This window comes from Bos indicus x Bos taurus, chromosome 5 (assembly GCF_003369695.1).
Source record: "Bos indicus x Bos taurus breed Angus x Brahman F1 hybrid chromosome 5, Bos_hybrid_MaternalHap_v2.0, whole genome shotgun sequence".
Lineage (NCBI taxonomy): Eukaryota > Metazoa > Chordata > Mammalia > Artiodactyla > Bovidae > Bos > Bos indicus x Bos taurus.
Window position 1 is genome coordinate 8,949,700 of NC_040080.1, and position 17,189 is coordinate 8,966,888.

Below are 17,189 nucleotides of genomic sequence, written 5' to 3' on the forward strand. Positions count from 1 at the left end.
CCCACGTTGTCCCCAGGTCCCTCTCCTGTCCAGGCCAAGCCCTAGTTGGCCCTCAAGTATAGAGAGCACACACCAAGGGGGTGGGGGGACTAGATAGGGCTGGTGGGGACCAAGTAGGCCTCTAGCCACTGCTTGGCTGTTCCACTCCCATAGCTTATAGACGTCCAGGTGCTCAGTCTCTGGACCTCTCTGGGTCCCTGATCTGATCTGAAGGGCAGTGATGAGAGCACCCTTCCCAGGGATGAGGCCGCACGCAGCTTAGCCGGAGGAGAGGCCGCCCAGGTTTCTCTGCGTGTCCAGCCTTCAGCCCCTCCTTCCAACAAGCACACAGTGGTTCTCCTTGACAGTTTCTCCCTTTCTTGCTCTCAGACCATGATGCCGGTGGGTCACCCCCATCCCTGGATCCCAGAGTTCAGACCTGGCCAATCAGAGCATGGCACGTACCCCAGTCAACCTATGAGAGTCCATGAACTTTGCCAGACTGTCAGGGAGAGACGCCCTCCTTCATCTGGGGATGGGCAGATAGGCCCCAAGCCTGGGCTTCTGGTGGCCACTCGGAGAGGAGGGAGGTAAACTCAGAAGGAAGTAGAGACCAGAGGTAGAGAGAGACCTCGTCCTAGCAACCTAGTTGGAGCCCTTGATCCAACTGCACCTGAAGCTGACTCTACCTCTGGGCTTTCTAGCTACTGGAGCCACCAAGTTACTTTCATCTTATTTCTCTCTTTTCTCCCTGCCTTCCTTTCCTCTCTTCCAGCTTTTTCTTTCAAACTCATTTGAGTTGGATTTTTGTCCTTTGCGAACTGTGGTGTTGGAGAAGACTCTTGAGAGTCCCTTGGACAGCAAGGAGATCCAACCAGTCCATCCTAAAGGAAATCAGTCCTGAATATTCATTGGAAGGACTGATGCTAAAGCTGAAGCTCCAATACTTTGGCCACCTTGTGTGAAGAGTTGACTCATTGGAAAAGACCCTGATGCTGGGAAAGATTGAAGGCGGGAGGAGAAGGGGATGAGAGAGGATGAGATGGTTGGATGGCATCACCGACTCCATGGACATGAGTTTGAGTAAGCTCCAGGAGTTGGTGATGGACAAGGAGGCCTGGCATGCTGCGGTTCATGGGGTCGCAAAGAGTCGGACACGAATGAGTGACTGAACTGAACTGAACTGAACCAAGAGTCCTGAAAATACCCACAGTATGACTTTAGGTAACAGTGCCAGGTAGGTAGATGACTTCTTTCTTGTTACTTTCTCACCCAGGTCCAGCATCTTCACTAAAGAGCCAGGTTCTGCTTCCTCCCCAGCCCAGCAGCCCCCGACCCACACCCAAGCCAGGAGAGAAACTTCCATCCGTGTCTCTAGGTCCCAGACACCCCAGGCCCCGCAGCCTGGGCATAATAAACACATCACCACCACCACGCCCACCCACCCCCCAGCGGGAAACCCCCCAGTACAACACCCATGCCACTAGGGACAGAACAGCCCAGACACACAGAAAAATTCTGAAATAGGCTTCAGGTTTTATTCAAAACAACACTGGTGGCGGCTGCCACTTGTTTTCTCTACCCCAGGCCGTCTGGGCCAGTAGGTACCAGCGCCATCAGCAACTAGGAGGGAAGTTTATTCACACCATAGAAACTGTACAGCGACTGGGAGTGCGATAGTCACAGCAGCAGGGCTGGGTGGAGGGCTTCCAGGAGGAGGCGGCCTCTGTCTCCTCCTCAAACCCTGGCTCAGCCCAGGCTCCGCCAGGAACACTGATTATTGCACAAAGACAAAAAAGAGTATGTGTATCTGGGCTAAACAGCGGTTTCTAAGACCCCAAGCCCTTACACAGCGCAGCAAAGGGGGCCAGAGGTGGCCCTGGAAACAGAAAGCTCCAGTGGGAAGATTTGTGGGGGGAAGACAGGCAGACAGGCTGATACTGTGCACATTTGGTCCACTTTTAGGGGGCTGCCTGGTGCAGGAGAAGGCCTGGCAGGAGACAGGAAAAGGGTTTGGCCAGGGCAGGCCATGTCCCATCTGGTCTTGGGTCCCTTTGTATAGGTGTTGAGGTGCCTGCCAGCCACCATCCTGCAGAGATCTGCAAACACACAGCTTGGGGTGTCCAGCACCAGGGTCCCCACTCTCCTCAGGGCCAGGCCACGTGGGTTAGGGTAGGTTTGTGCTTTTGTGATAGACAGGCCGCAGGATCAGAGAGGGCAAAGGGGCTAATCACCCAACCCTTAGCCATTTGGGCTTCTCCTGGCCAGCCAACCACAGCTTCCCTGGTCCCCTATCACCTGTAACTCCCAGGAACAGGACCAAGTGCCTGGGTTCAGCATTTGAGGCCCTCCAGGAACAAGCCCATCTCTCACGACTCCCTCGGGCAAAGCTTCTATCTTCTGTGTTCAGCTCTGAGACACATCCCGCTCTGACCAGACCTCCCACCATCACTCAGGTGACGGCTGGATCACTCTTCCCACGTGTCTGCTTGTTCTGAGGTCACACAGATCCCAGTAAAAGGATGGCTTTATGTCAGACACACCCGAGATGTGTTCCCTGCCCAGCCACTGATAACCTGGTGACATCAGGAAAGTCAGTCCCTGGTCTGCGCGTGGAGCAGCAGTGCACGCGGCTCAGGGCCTCCCGACGACACCTGAGCCCAGAAAACGGGAGCTGCTGACCGGAGTCAGATGCCATCCCCTGAATCCCACCCACCCTCCACACGGGCCTCCCAGGCCCCACTAGCCATCTTCCAGCCCCTGGCACACACGTCCCTCCAGGAACACGCTGTCGGGCACAGCTACTGTGTGTGCGGCCTCCCCTCCACCTCGATTGCTGGGGCCAGCGTGGCTCACGGAGGGAGGGTGAGGCAGAGCCCAGCAGGCTACCCACGCCCTCTTTTTCCCCAGACAAGCAAGCACCCCCGTGATGAAACCACCAGCATGGCCAGGGCAGCCAGTGCAAGGCTCTCTGGAGCAAGCAGCTCAGGACTAGGGCCCAGCCTCCACCTCCAGCCAATGGGCCCCTGGGGAGCAGGAGGGGACATGACCCCAGGCCCAGCCAACCCCTCCCCTGGAGGCTGCCACCTGGGAGAGTGCAGAGCGTGTAGGCACCGCCTTGTGTGGCCTCACAGCGACCCCTCAAAGAGGACTGCCCACCATCACACTTTCAGGTGAGGAGAGGGAGGCTCCAGAGGCTCAGGGGCAAGTCCAGGACTGACCACCAAGATGGCCCAACTCCCCCACTGCCAGCAGAGAGGCCTGCAGCCCGGCTGTGACTTTCTGAATCCACCTGCTTTGAAACACAGGGTCCCTGTTTCACATTTCAGGTACTCAGGGGCTGGCTGCCCACAGGGCCCCAGCCTCTTTGCTCCCCGGGTTCTGAGGGTCCTGGGTGGCCCCTTCACCCCCTGGGGTGGACCTTGGCTTCCTCAGGTGTGAAGTGGACCAAACAACCCTTCCCCCTACCAGCTCTTGGGGAAAGGCTTTGCAGGCCACATTACCTCCTCCCTTTGCACGATGCCCAGACCCCAGGGGTCCCTCTGCCATCTAGAAGACCCACAGCCTGTCAAGAAGACCCTTCTCCCGAACCCGTCTGCCCAGCCCAAAGCCAAACTCTTTAAGGTCAGGTTTGGGGAACAAGGTCAAGGGCCCCTCAGCAGGGCCAGCCAAAGCCTTTGAGAGGCTCTCACACCGGCAGAGGGCCTGGTTATTGCTGAAGGGCGGTGAGTCCCCAGCTTTCGGCATTTCCCACCCCACAACCTCTGCATGTCTGCAGATCACTGCATCACTATGACCCAGCCTTCTTCCTCAAAATGACTTCAAGTCCATTTACTGCTCAAAACCCAGCCCTGATCTGAGCACTATATCTGTGATGTCATGGGTCCAATGTACTGGGTTTTTTTTTTTCTAATAAGTACTGAAATAAATGCACAACTATTCAAATAAATACCCATCTGATAAATGCAAGTCTATTCAAATAAATACCCATCTGGGAACCCATTTGAGAAGTAGTGCAGCTTTGGGAAAGCTGGGAAGGGGAATAAAAGAGAGACTTAGAGGCAGGCAGCAGGGAGAGAGGATGTGGGGATGTGGGTCTCCAGGTGCCAAGCGGGCGTGGGAAGGTGCAGGGCCCAGGGCTGATCCCAGGGCCCAGGCAGCTACCCCCACCCCTACTTAGGGTCCTGTCAGATCTATTTTACCCTGAACTCCATGGAGGATGGGGGGCAGGGAGCAGAGTTGGTCAGGGGACAGGGAGTGGAGGGGTGTGTACAACCTCCAGCAATGGCTGTGGCTCAGGGTCCACCCCGGGCTGGGGGTAAAAGGCAATAAGTAACCGGCCACTGATTGTCAGAACCCAGGAGCCCTGGGGGGCAGCCTGACCAGCATAGACCAGGAGGGTTCCCTTGACCTCCAAACATCTCATCTGCTTAATACCTTCACTGTCCCTCTCCTTCCTGCAGCCCTGCTGCTCTCAGCTCCTTGGGGGCAAAAGCCCCTGGAACCTCACCTAAAGGTGAGGACCCCCAACCCTGCCCAGTCGTGGAGCCACTTTACACCCCCACCGCTGTCCTTAAAGTAATACCAGGACTCACCCCTGGTTTTTCTAAAGAAAGACATCTAACTGGTTGACTAAGAGAGTTTGTGTGCTCTGGGGCATCTATGAAGGACTGTCACAACAGCTAGACGGTCAGGAACAAGACAGACACCCCAACATGTAGAGGGGCGGGATCTTAGCAGCGTTTCTTCTTTAAAGGAAAAAAAAATGCACCCTGAATTCCACCTCTTCTTCTGGGCCTGTCTCCCCGGCCACGGTGGGGACCCTCAGAGGCCTGAGAGCCCTCTCCAAGCCACTCTCAACCCGGGAGGGAGACACCAGAAATTCCAGCCGCCAGTACCCCCGGAGTGGGCCCCCACCGGCTATGCTCAACTTTAGCACTTTCTGGAAGTCATAAGCTCTCGGTAGAAAAAATAAATATATATGTCTGTCTCTCTCTATGTATATGCATATGTATACACGTATACACACAGGCAGGACCTCCGCTGGGCCCTTCTGAGCCTCGGCTACCGGGCGGGCGTTGGGGGGCCTGCTCCTCCCGCCCCGACGGCGGCCCCCCGGCGCGGCGCCCAGGTCCAGGTGGTGGACTGGACGAAGTATTGCTGTCTGCCCCTGGCTCCTGAGGTAAAGAAGTGAAACGGGGCGGGCGGGCGGCGGCCCTCATCTCCTCCCCTGGCTCGCGGCGTCCCCGGACGGCGGCTCCCCCGGCGGCGGCGGCGGGGGCTGTGGCTCAGGCGCCTCGGGGTCCCGGGGAGCCGCCGGCTCGGCCGGGCGCGGCGGGTCCTTGCAGCGATCGGCGGCGGCCCAGGATGGGCTGCGGGCCAGGCCGCGGGGCCCCGGGGCGGCGGCGGCGCGGGGGCGGCCGGGCCCGGCGGCCAGGCTGCTGGCGCTGCTGAACCGGCGCGCGGGCGGGAGGCCGGGCGGCGGGGGCGGTGGCCCGAAGAGGGAGGTGAGCGAGAGGCTGCTGAGGGTCTCCGAGTGCTCGCTGCCCGCGCCCCCGCAGCCCCCGCCGGCCCGGCCGCCCGCGCCCTCCTCGTCCGAGGGGTCCATGGAGTCGTGCCGCGTGCAGCCCGGGCTGGTGGAGCCCCCGCTGCTGTGGCTGCGCTGGTGCGCCCGCAGCCCGCGCAGGCTGAACGTGCCCCGGCCCCGTGGGCTCGGGCGGCGGCGCGCGGCGGGCGACGGGCCGGCGCGGGGGCCCGGGACGGACGCGGGCAGCCCCAGCCCTCGCCGCGGGCTGTCGCTCAGGGTCAGGCTGTCCTCCAGCGTGGTCTGCAGGCTGCCCGCCGAGCTGCTGCGGCTGACCTCCAGCGACGTGTCGCTCCCCGTGGCCTGCGGGGAGGGCCACAGGGGATGGGGGTGCTGCCCGGTGTTCCCCTCCCCCGATGGGCACCCCCTCAAGCCCCTCCGACCCCTCAGGAACACACCGGGCCTGGCGAGGCTTTCCGGCTGTCTGAGCTGCAGGGTGGCCCTCCGGGTGGTCCCTGCAGCAGCTTCGGACTGGGCCCCACCCCACCCCATTGCCTGGCCCTCAGTGTGCCACCAGCGTCATCCTGCTCAGACCCCAGTCAGGCACCCAGCAGAGGAGGATCCAATTCACTGGGAGGAAAAGCCCTTGGGCCCCACCCCATCCCTCTTGACCTCCCTCCCCCCTTACTCGCCTGGCTCCTCCCACCCCACCCCGCACCCCCACCCCCACCTCTGCCTGGAAAGCTCTTCCCTGATACACCTGTGTCACCACTCACTGCCCTCCCAGTCCCTCCACCTGAACTGTCAGCACCCCACTCCCCCACCAGCTCCCTCCCCTCTCCCCCGCAGCATTCTTCCTGGCCCACATCACTGCCAAACACACTATACTTTCCCTGCATTTATTCTGATCATCTCTCCTGGCACATCCCTGCTACACACTAAACGGTAAACCCCCCAGAAGGCAGGGATTTTTTCACCCTGCAGCCGGCTGTAGCCTGGCTGGCGGGAGCTGGGGTCAACAGTCACTGGACGAACAAGTAATTGCAAGAGCCCTGGGCTGACTATGCCTCTCCCTGTGCCTCACTGTGCCTCTCCCTGAGACCTGGTCCCCTCCCCCTGCCCCCGCTGCCCCCCATCCACACCCCCAGACCAGGGATGTCAGGTCTGCAGACCCTTCTGCTCTGTGCCCTGAGGGGTGCCCAGGTGGTAGCCCTGGCCAATTCAATACAGGCGGCCTCACAGACTGAGACCTCCATTCCTAGCAATCACATGCCAACCCCCTCACCCCACCCCCAAACCCTGCAATGACTCCTAACACCCCCTCCTCCCTGTCCCCTCAAGCTAGAGCCCAGGTCTTCCTCCAGGGCCCCCAACCTGGGCACTCCCCACACTCTGCTGTCCCCAGATGCCCTAGGACCCAGCCCTGTCCACTTCATCAGCCTCTAGTGTCACCTCCTCCCTCCAGGCTCCCACTATGCCCCTCTTTCCCAAGTGTCCCTGGCACCGCCCTGCCTGGTGCCTTTGGTTGGGCCCGTTCCCTCCTCCCTCACCTTGGATTTCAAGACGCCCCCTCACATGTCCCCTGACAGGAGAGCTCTCAGAGCCCGGAGAGACCGTACCTGTCGAAGGAGGGTGCAGTTGACGCTCGGCGACCTCAGGGAGGCCCAGGAGCCCTGCAGGGCGATCTTGGGGAGGGTCCGGGATCCGGCGCCCTTCTCCTGCCCTTCCTGGCTGGCGGCCACGGCAGGGTGGAAGAACTCGGCCGGCATGGGCAGGAGTGGGCTGGAGGCATCCGGGGAGAAGGGGCTCGGGGGCGCTGCTGGGGAGGGAGGAGAGGGACAGGGGAGCAGGCTCAGGCTGGCAGGCCCCTGAGGGTCGGCTGGCAGGAAGGGCCCCCTGACAAACTGGCTGTGACTCCATGGGCAAGCCTCCCTCTCTGAGCCTCAGAGTCCATCGTGAGAGCAAGAAACACTGAGCCTGCCTTGTGAGCCCTGGGAGGACGGGCACTGGGCGATGGCAGTTTCTGGAGCCAAGCAGACCCAGGCTCAAGGCCCCCTAGGTTCCTTCCTCTTTAAATGGGGACCAGCTGCCCACCTAGAGGAGTGGAGACATGGCTGTAAGAGCAAGAGGCAGCTATGGAACTCAAGCCCCATGAACAGCAGCGCTCACTAAGACACTCACTCCACAGTGCTGACACCCTCAGGGCATGGCCAGGCCTGGGGCCCCCCACACAAGGACAGCACACAGGTGGGCACCACGCTGGACAGCAGAGCAGACAGAGTGCTGGGGATGGAGGGGGCAAAGAGAAGGTGAGGTGGAGATGAGGGCAGTTCTGCAGGTGGGGGGAAGCAACTTCTGCCCATGGTCCCCTCAGTGGCTTCCAGGATGAGGATGGAAGCTCGAATGTCCCCAGGTAAGGGGGATTCCTCATCTTTGGCATCTTATTTAAGGAAAAATGCTAATGAAAGGTTAGGTAAAGAAGATGGGACTTCGTCTGATCAGAATGGCTCTTCGGTCCTGTGCCCTAACTTTTGATTCAGGAGGTCTGGGGTCTTGGCACCTCAGCCATCATATCCAGGCCAGAGGCCGTCAGCTTTAGGAAAGTCCTCGGAAGAGTCACTCCACCTTTAGCTCCTGGAAGGTGCTCAAGGCCAAGGCCCCTCCCAGAAGAGTACATGGGGTGGGCTCAGGATCTCAGGGCCGCTCTTCCAACGAGTTCATCTTTCTGCCCCCCTTCCCCAGCCGGGACTATGAAGCCAGATTCCATGACCTTCCAGAGAGACTGGAGGTGAAGGTGAACCTGTGATGGACCAGTCAATTGAGTCCTCTGTCCTCAAGCCCAGAGCCCAGCCACAAGCCCAAAGTGCAAACAGAGGACGCTGAGGGTAGGGCTTTGTATGAAAGAGCTATTGAGGACCACAGGCATCTGCTGTTTAGCATCACCTTGTATGACGATCTTGTGGGATAAACACCTCTCAAATTCAGCTCTAGAAAAACGCTTCAATAATTAGGCAGCTTGCCTTCTGCTTGATGAGAGCTGTGTGTGCCAACCTGTTTCCTTTTTCACCACAGCTCCCAGGACACTCAGCATGAATCATCCATTAGCCCAGATTTTCGGTATAATTATGACCTCATCTCTCTGTATTATTTGGCTCCTGGTCTTTTGTCATTGTTCTATCAGGCCTGAGATTCCTATCTTTTATTGTCAATTAACCATCTGGTTCTTTCTGGACTCGATGTAATAGTCTAGGCAAAATTACTCAGGAAAAATCTCAGCCAGTTCCCTCTGAAGCCAACACCCAAGATCAGGGCCATGGGAGCTGGCAGGGCTCCCACCCTCACCTTGGCTGCTCTCGTGTTTCAGCCAGGACTGGACGGGGTTGAATGGGATGGCCTCCATCTCGCACAGGAAGTTCTCCGGACCCGATGAGACGGCCGTGTTGGGTAAGGGGAAGAAGCATTCGCCCAGGTCCCCTACCTGCATGGGCTCAGGCGGGTCAGGCTCGCCCTACAGGAAAAAGGAGGTGGAAGGGGCAGGATGGTGGAGGGGGGAACAGCCCACCATAGCTGCCTTCATGCCCCTGCTCTACACCCCTTTGCTTCGCTGCTCTCACTGCCTGGGACGGCCTTCTCCTCCCCTCCTTCACCTGGCCAGCGATCATCATCTTCCAAAACCTCCTGGAGGTAAAAGGACCCCACCTCCAGGAAGCCCTCTCTGATGTCCCAGGCAGGTAGCAATTCCCCCACTCACTCCCCTTGTGACCCTGAGACTCTTGAGGCTCTTCTTTGTCTCTGTAGCCAAGTGGTACAGACCCTGGCCAGCAGAAAGGCCAAGCCTAGGCTGGTGAAGGCACCAGAAGACAGACCAAGCAGCTTCAAAGCCTCCTTGTGAGCGTGACCCTGGGCAGGTCCCTTCCTGTGGCTGAGCCTCAGTTTCCACGTCCATAAATGAGAGAGGAACCACTCCTTCTGGCAACCAGCTCTCCTTCCTGGCACTCCCTGAGCCCTGCCCTTCTTCAACCCTGCAGCCCAAGGTTACCTCTGAACAGTATGTGTCTCAAAAGCTGCCTCTATGCCCCCTCCAAGATAGATGAGCCCCCTATGAACTATTATTTGAGTCCTAATAAAACAGCACCCACCAACACCACCAGACCCTAGAAACTGCACCCCAACATCCTGTGTGGGAAAATAGTGCAGGGGTACAGGAGATGCAGGAAGGGGCTGGCGGCAGCGGGGGACAGGGGCTGTCAGCTGTCAGAGGGGGACAGAAGGGGCCGGCAAGATCCACTCCCCCCATCCCCGCCTTCCTGGAGCTGATGGAGGACAGCCCTAGGGGCGGTGGTGCCAAATCCAGGCTGCGCCAGGGGTCAGAGGGAAAGAGACTCTCTTAGGGGAGGCCCACTGCATACCCACCTTGGGCCGGGGGCTCTCGCACCTCCCCCAGCCTGGGCAAGCACGACTAGAATGCCTCGGAGCAATTAAGCCCCCTGATGCAACTACTGGGACCACGCACAACGAGAGAGTCCGTGTGCCGCAACAAAAGACCACACACGATGCAGTGAAGACCCTGAATGCCACAACTCAGACCCAAATGTCCCACTCCTTGCGACCCCATGGACTGGAGCCCACCAGGCTCCTCCATCCGTGGAATTCTCCAAGCAAGAATACTGGGGTGGGTTGCCATTTCCTTCTCCAGGGGATCGTCCCAACCCGGGGATTGAACCTGGGTCTCCCGCATTGCAGGCAGACTCTTTACCATCTGAGTCACCAGGGAATCCAAATAAAGAAAAATACTTTAAAAAAGAAAAAAAAGAACGACTCTGCCTCCAGGTCACAAGCCCTGTGGCAGACCTCCCCTCCCTGAGTCTGCAGGATCAACAGAGCAGCCCTTCCAGCCCTCCTGGCCTCCCCTAGACTGACCACCGCGAGGGCAGAGGTTGGGGACTGTGCCCAGCTATGCGACAGGACAAGCCACCTCACCTCTCAGAGCCCTCATGTCCTGGCCTGTAGAATGGAGTCACATTACCCCCAACGCACAGAGCTGGGGGGCGGGCACACTGAGTGCAGACAAAGGGCACGCAGTAGGTGCGTGCACCTGTTGAGACTCTCCAGCCTCCCCCAGTGCCCCCATAAAGTGTGTCCACCAGGGACAACTCCCAGTGGAGCAAAAACATCCAAAGCTACAGTGAGTGGCCAGGGCCACTTGGATGCTGTGACTGGAGCTCTGGCTTGTTGCTGTGTGACTTCAGGTAAATCACTCCACCTCTCTGTCCCCAGCCCTCATCTAACCAACAGGAGATGAGGGCCCAGCATGCAGCAGGTGCCACTTAAATGGTGCGCCAGGAAGGGGCAGTGTCCCAGCATGGCAGGCAGAGGCCAGGCTGCAAGTTCAGATCCGCCTGCCCAGGAGCCCACTGTGCTCACCTTGCTGTCCCTGGGGCCGACAGGGCAGGCTGCAGGGTCCTCCAGACTCAGGTCATCGCCAAGCAGGATGGACGAGGACCTGTCTGAGTTCAGGGAGAAGGCCTCCGTCTCGGCCAGCTGCACCTGCAGGGAGAGCGGGCCACCTCGGGTCACCTCTGGGGCTGCGGTGGGGCAGGGGTCCTCCAGAGAGACACAGGGCAGTGGTCAGAGAGGGCAAGAGATCTGAGCACAGATGGCACGTCCATCCTGTGCAGGGACCTAGCCTGGGCTGGGAATGGGAGACGACCCGAGGATGTCACAGACGGCAGAGTGCTGGGCCTAAGCTGGGCCAGCGGGCAGGTGAGCTGCTGAGGGCTGTGAACCAAAGCTGGTCCAAGCAGACCAAGTGCCCTTCAAGGCTGCTGGGAATGACTCACCTGTGGCTCTGTGCAGGCTGCCCTCATGGGCTGGGGGTGCTTGTGAGCCCCTAGGGCCTTGGGGAGTCTGAAGTCACCTCAGGCTAAAGGGGATCCCTGGGGGCTGGCCACTCCTAGGGAGGTGCTCAGGGCCCCACGTGGCTGGGGAGAGGGGACAGGGCCCGCCTGAGCCTGCACAAGACAGGTCCAAGGCCACGGATGCCCTGCGGTGCCCATCAGGGAAACCCCACCTGGGGAGGGTGGGGCTGAGCCCTGGAACCAGGACAGGGGCCCTGGGAAGAGGCTCTGGGGTGCTCAGGCCTTGAGCTCTGGAACAATGGTCCTGGGTGACCCCTTGACGTCACAGAAAAGGCACACTGCACCAGAGGTGACGCCTGGGCTTCCTGCTGGCACCCGCAGCGCACCACCACAGTGGGCAGCCACCCTTTCTGAGCACCTGCTGTGTACAGGCCCAGAGCGGGGCCTCGCAGCTCCTGAGGCCACAGCACAGGCCTGGACCGAGCAGAGGATCAGGCCAGGCTGGGCTCAGGGAGGAGGCCTGTCCACCACAGCCCCATGGGACCAGCCTTGATCAAGTAGGCCCTGGCGGGCTTCCACCCAGAGCAGCTCGCCCCTCAGGCTGGCCCTCCACCAGGACTGGAGCCACGCCCCAACCCCGAGGCCCCAGCTCCCCTGGGGGCACTGTCATTACCTCCTGCTTATCGTGGTGACACTTCTCGCAGCCGGCCGGCGAGGAGTAGTGGTGGAAGATGGACCCGGACAGGTTGTCGATGATGGTCAGCTCCCCCTCCAAGGAGTCCTTGATGATTAAAGAGACGCTGTCCAGCCACAGGTTCTCCTAGGCGGACGGGGACGGGGTGGGGACAGGTGGGATTATCGGCCAGCTCGGGATGGCCGGGTGGGCGGGCACGGGCTGCCTTCCTGGTTCTCCGCCCGTGGCCTGGGCCCGACCCCACATCACAGGGTCGCCCCTGAAACGGAGCTGAGCAAGCGGGGCCCGGAATGACCGAGCTCTCTGCCCGAGCCCTCCCGCCAGCCCAGCTGTCCTCCCAGCCCTCAGCAACCCCGCTGCCCTCTCCGGGCCCCGCCCACCTGGGCTGGCGAGTAGCAGCTTCGGCGCAGGCGGCCCTCGGGATCACCCTCGCCGGCCGCCCCTCCTGGCCCGTGGGCGGGTGCGGGCGCCCCCGGGGCACTGGCCGGTGGCCGCGGGCTGGGGCCCAGGCCGTGGGCCAGCTCCAGCTCCAGCTCGGCGTCCATCTCGGCGTCCTCCTGGGCCTCCTTGTTGCTGTCGTCCAGGTGCTTCATGAGCACGGCCACCACCACGTTGATGAGCACGAACTGGGCCGTGAGCACGAAGCTGACGAAGTACAGCGGTGACACGAACTGCAGGCTGCTCAGGCAGCTGCGCTCGTCGTGCGTGCAGTCCCGCAGCGTGTCCTGCACCGAGGACGGGGGAGAGAGGGATGCAGCAGGGAGCTAGCCACAAGGCCCGGGGGTCTGGGACACAGGCCGCATCTCTGTCCTCATGAGGCCCCTCTCCACCCAGCCCAGGCTGAACTGCAGGCCAGAGCCAGGGAACCCGTGCTGGGTGATGGACAGTGAAGCCCAAGCCAAGGGACGGTCTGTTCGGGGGAGGGTGTCTCAGGCCTCCCCACCCTGCCGGGACCCTCCCTCCACTACCAGACCTGTTCCATAGCCCACCCCCTAGGCTGGCTTCAGCGTCAGAGCAGTGGCGCCTGGAGTCCCTGGGCTCGGGCCCCCAGCACCCCCTCTGGCCCCAAGCAGAGTCCTGTCCCCTAGATTCTGAGCCCTGATCCCAGCACAGCATTCAGGGCGGACAGAAAACCTGCTCTGGCCTCATGTCCACCTTGCTGTGCCCCAGGGCCGTGGGTGGACCCCCGTGTCTCTGTGCCCTGCACACCCTCCGTGTGCGATGGGCCACTGGGCAGGCAGAATCCAGCCTGACTCTCCCTCCCCTGCCCACCACGTGTACCTTCATGATCCCATTCCAGTTGTCGCCAGTGGAGACCTGGAAGAGCGTGAGGAAGGCCATGCCGAAGTTCTCGAAGGTGGCGTGCCGGCTCATGCCCTCACAAGGGTTCTCGTCGTTGCAGACTGGAAGGAGAGTGGGGTCAGCCTGGCCCGCTGCAGAGTCCCCTGCAGGGCCTGCCCTGCGCTGCTGCCTCTCAGCCTTATCTCAGATAACCTCAGAGGCGTGTGCGGCCTGTGCACGCCCACAGATGGAGAGACTAAGGCTCAGAGAGGTGGCATGCTGGTGGAGACTCAAGCTCAGGTGAGCCTGGCTCCTTGCTCCACCCAGGTATCAATTTCTGAGGGAGAAGTTGGGCTAAGGTAGGTAAGGGCTCATGCCCAGAGGAGCCCGGCTTGCTGGAGCTGGCCCTGTGCAAGGCTGCCTGGATGTGGGCTGCATTGCCCTCAGTCTGGGCCCTGTCCACTCTGCCTACTGGGGTGGCAGTGACTGGGGATAGGCACTGGCAGGTGGCACTGGAAGGGGCATCCCTGAGAGGTCAGACAGCTAGGGGGGGCTCCAAGTGGGGGGTCCACTGCACAGGTATGGGAGTGCCCATGGACCCAGGCGAGCATCTCTCCAAAGCCTCTATTCACGCTGGGAGCGGGGTATGGATGGCGGAGGGTCACCCATCCAGCCCCCAAAGGCTCGCTGTGGGAACATTTCCCCATCACAGAGACCATGGCATGACAGTCTGTTTGGGGGAGGGTGTCTCAGGCCTCCCCACCCTGCCGGGACCCTCCCTCCACTACCAGACCTGTTCCATAGCCCACCCCCCAGGTCGGCTTCAGCATCACGCACCCAGCTTCCCGAAGAGCTCCACTCCCAGGGCGGCGTAGATGAAGAAGAGCAGCATGAAGAGGAGGCCCAGGTTGCCCACCTGTGGGGACAGCGGGTGGGGCTGGGCAGGGTCCGGGGAGGGGGCACGGCAGGCTCCAGGCAAAGGGCCAGCCTGAAGGTCAGGGCAGGCTCTGTGTCCGTGTCGGCCACCCCTGCCCCACTTCCTGGAGGGCCGGCTGGGTCCAGCACAGGGCACAAGACACGTGTGAAGCCCTTACTGGTGGTCCCTGTGGCTCAGTGGTAAAGAATCCGCCTGCAGTGCAGGAGCCACAGGAGATGTGGGTTCGATTTCTGAGTCAGGAAGTTCCCCTGGTTAGGAAAAGGCAGCCCACTCCAGTACTCTTGCCTGGAGAATCCCACGGATAAAGGAGCCTGGTGAGTTATAGTCCATGAGGTTGCAAAGAGTCAGACAGGACCGAAGTGACTGAGCATGACGCCCTTCCTATGAGCAGTCCGATTTCAAGCATTCCTTAGTCATGGCTGCACACAATGATCTATGGACTCTCTTTTACCCCCATTCTTCAAGTGATTAAACAGATGTCCTGAGAGGTGAAGTCCTTGCCCAGGACCACATCGCTAGTAGTGGTAGGACTGGGGTCAAGCCTAGCAGGCTGGCCCCAGGGTCTCTGCACACAGCTTCTACACCTGTGTGTGGTCAGTACCATCCCACAGATGAATGTAGAGAGGGAGAAAAGGAAGTTACATCAATAATGCTACCTCCTTCATGAAGCCTGCCTGAATTCCTTCAGACAGACAGGGATTCAGTCTTACAGCATGAGTGTAACTGGTGTATCCCTGTCACTGTCTCTGCCAGTCTGGGAAGTCCTGGAGAGCAGGGGCATGGCTGGAGTAATTCAGATCTGCTTCCTTGGGTCAGCACGAGCTCTGGCCCAAGAAAGGCGTGAATATAGGAATCATGCAAGACTGGGCCCCCCAGAAGCCTCCTGCAGACCCAGCCACCCCCCTCCCACAGCTCCGGTGGGAGAAAAATATCGCAGATTTCAAACCTATTTCAAGTCTATCTGTAGGCCAGAGACCACCTTTAACTCATGTTATGGGTAAGATAAGGCTCCAACATGTTCTTGCCCTAGAAAGGAAGTGTCTCTGAGAACCCTCAGAAGACCTGCATGAATGGAATCTGAGGATGTTCGTGTTAATTGCTGAAAAGTAAACCGTGTTAATCACGGGCTCCTAATGTTTCTCTACTCCAGACAAGGGTTTCCTTCTGAGCTGCGCCACAATCACACCAACAGAGTCTAATTAAATGATGCTTTTTTATTAAAGAGACAAGCTCTCACTGAGCACCTCTGAGGCCAGGTGTGAGGCCCCAGCTGCTGGGGTCCAGCCCTGTGGACCCCTCCCAGACTGATCACCCAACTCCAGACTCCAGCCACACAGAGAACAGACCCCATTTGCATATTCTGTTTTGTCTGCCAGGAAGACCTTCTCTCTGCCTTTGCCTAGAAAATGCCTACTCCCCACCCCTCAATACCCGGATCATGGGTCACCTCCTCTGAGAAGCCTTCCCTCAGGCCTCCTCTCTGGGTGCCTGAGACAAAGCCTGGAAGGAAAGGGCTGAGGTTTCGTTTTCCTGTCACTTTACAAAGAACCAAGGAAATGTCCAGGATCAGCTAATAGATTTTGAGGGGTAAGCCCTCACCCCAATACCACATGGTTCTAGGCACACACATCTCTTAAAGTAGTTGTAATTACTATTCCATGTCTCCTACCTGAAGCTGGGACTTCCTAGGCATCTCCATGTGCCCCATACCAACGTAGGGTTAGGATGCCCAAGGGTCAGAACAAGGGGAAAGGGAGAGGGGAAAGGGCCAGGAGGCCAGGCAGGCGGGGGGCACACACTTGCCACCTCCATTCCTGTCCTTAGCAGACTCTTCCACGGTGCTGCTTATGATCCAGTGCTTTACAAGCTTTAACTATTTTAAACCTCACAACAACCCTTTGAGATAGGAACTACTGCTACCACCACCTCTCGCCCCAATTTCACAGGCAAGAAAAATAAAGGCACCTCGTCCCCAGGCTCTCACAGGGCACTAGGCTTTGACCATAGGTTCCCTGGTGGCTCAGATGGTAAAGAATCTGCCTGCAACACAGAAGACCTGAATTTGATCCCTCGGTCGGGAAGATCCCCTGGAGAAGGGAATGACTACCCACTCCAGTATTCTTGCCTGGAGAATTCCATGGACACAGGAGCCTGGTGGGTTACAATCCATGGGGTTGCAAAGAGTCGGACACGACTGAGTGACTAACACTTTGACTTTCAGGGAGGCTTGAGTCTGGTCTCCAACCCATTTACTATCTGCCCAGAACTCACCCCCATCTCCCATGTGACAAATCCCTCCAAAGGAATTTCATGTTAGGAAAGACCACAGCTCTCTGAATGAAAGCCCTTGCTCTCCATCCAGACCAGCTGTCTGCTGTGTCGCTTGCCCTTTGCAACGAGGCTGCCAGGAAGCTCACACCAAACTTGAGAATGGAACTCAACGTCCTCAGCCCAAGTACCTGAGAGAATTTGCTTTCACTTTCCCTGGGCTGTTTATCTTTCATCCTCATCTTTAGCATGCTGTATCTGTGCCTTTTACCTTAAGACAGCTGAAGTTCCTTAAGACTAGATGAGTCATAGTGAATAAATGAATGTATATGAGGCTCACCTCAGAGCGAGGTGAGGCTGCACTGAGGGGAGGGAGAAAAGGAGCCATCGGTAGCTGGGACAGCAGGGGAGGAGGAACCTGGGACTGCAGAGCTCCCAGGAGGACCGAAGATGCACCCCTGTGGCTTTGACCCCATCTCCCTTCCCCTCACCAATGGTGGGGGGCGCTTTCCTAACTTCCCAGGGTCCCCACCCCCAGGTCAGTGTCTCATGCTATCCCCTCCTAGAATGTCATACCTGTCACCTCTCTATCCACATCACCACCTCTTACCAAGCCACCAACAAGGTCAAGCCGCCCTATAAGGTCAT

General features: G+C 59.3%; 1 protein-coding gene across 1 annotated transcript in view; it reads right to left on the bottom strand.

Moving 5' to 3' along the window:
* Positions 1 to 1,495: 1,495 nt before the first annotated feature.
* The window catches only part of CACNA1I (calcium voltage-gated channel subunit alpha1 I), a 115,248-nt gene continuing 99,554 nt past the window's right edge, over positions 1,496 to 17,189 (bottom strand). Inside the window, exons 29-36 of the mRNA XM_027540726.1 lie at positions 14,174 to 14,252; positions 13,337 to 13,458; positions 12,436 to 12,780; positions 12,035 to 12,181; positions 10,928 to 11,050; positions 8,846 to 9,011; positions 7,123 to 7,319; positions 1,496 to 5,866 (exon numbers count right to left, since the gene is read on the bottom strand). Of these exons, the coding sequence (XP_027396527.1) occupies positions 5,198 to 5,866; positions 7,123 to 7,319; positions 8,846 to 9,011; positions 10,928 to 11,050; positions 12,035 to 12,181; positions 12,436 to 12,780; positions 13,337 to 13,458; positions 14,174 to 14,252 (1,848 nt within the window). The 3' untranslated portion in view covers positions 1,496 to 5,197. The remainder of the gene's footprint in view (positions 5,867 to 7,122; positions 7,320 to 8,845; positions 9,012 to 10,927; positions 11,051 to 12,034; positions 12,182 to 12,435; positions 12,781 to 13,336; positions 13,459 to 14,173; positions 14,253 to 17,189) is intronic.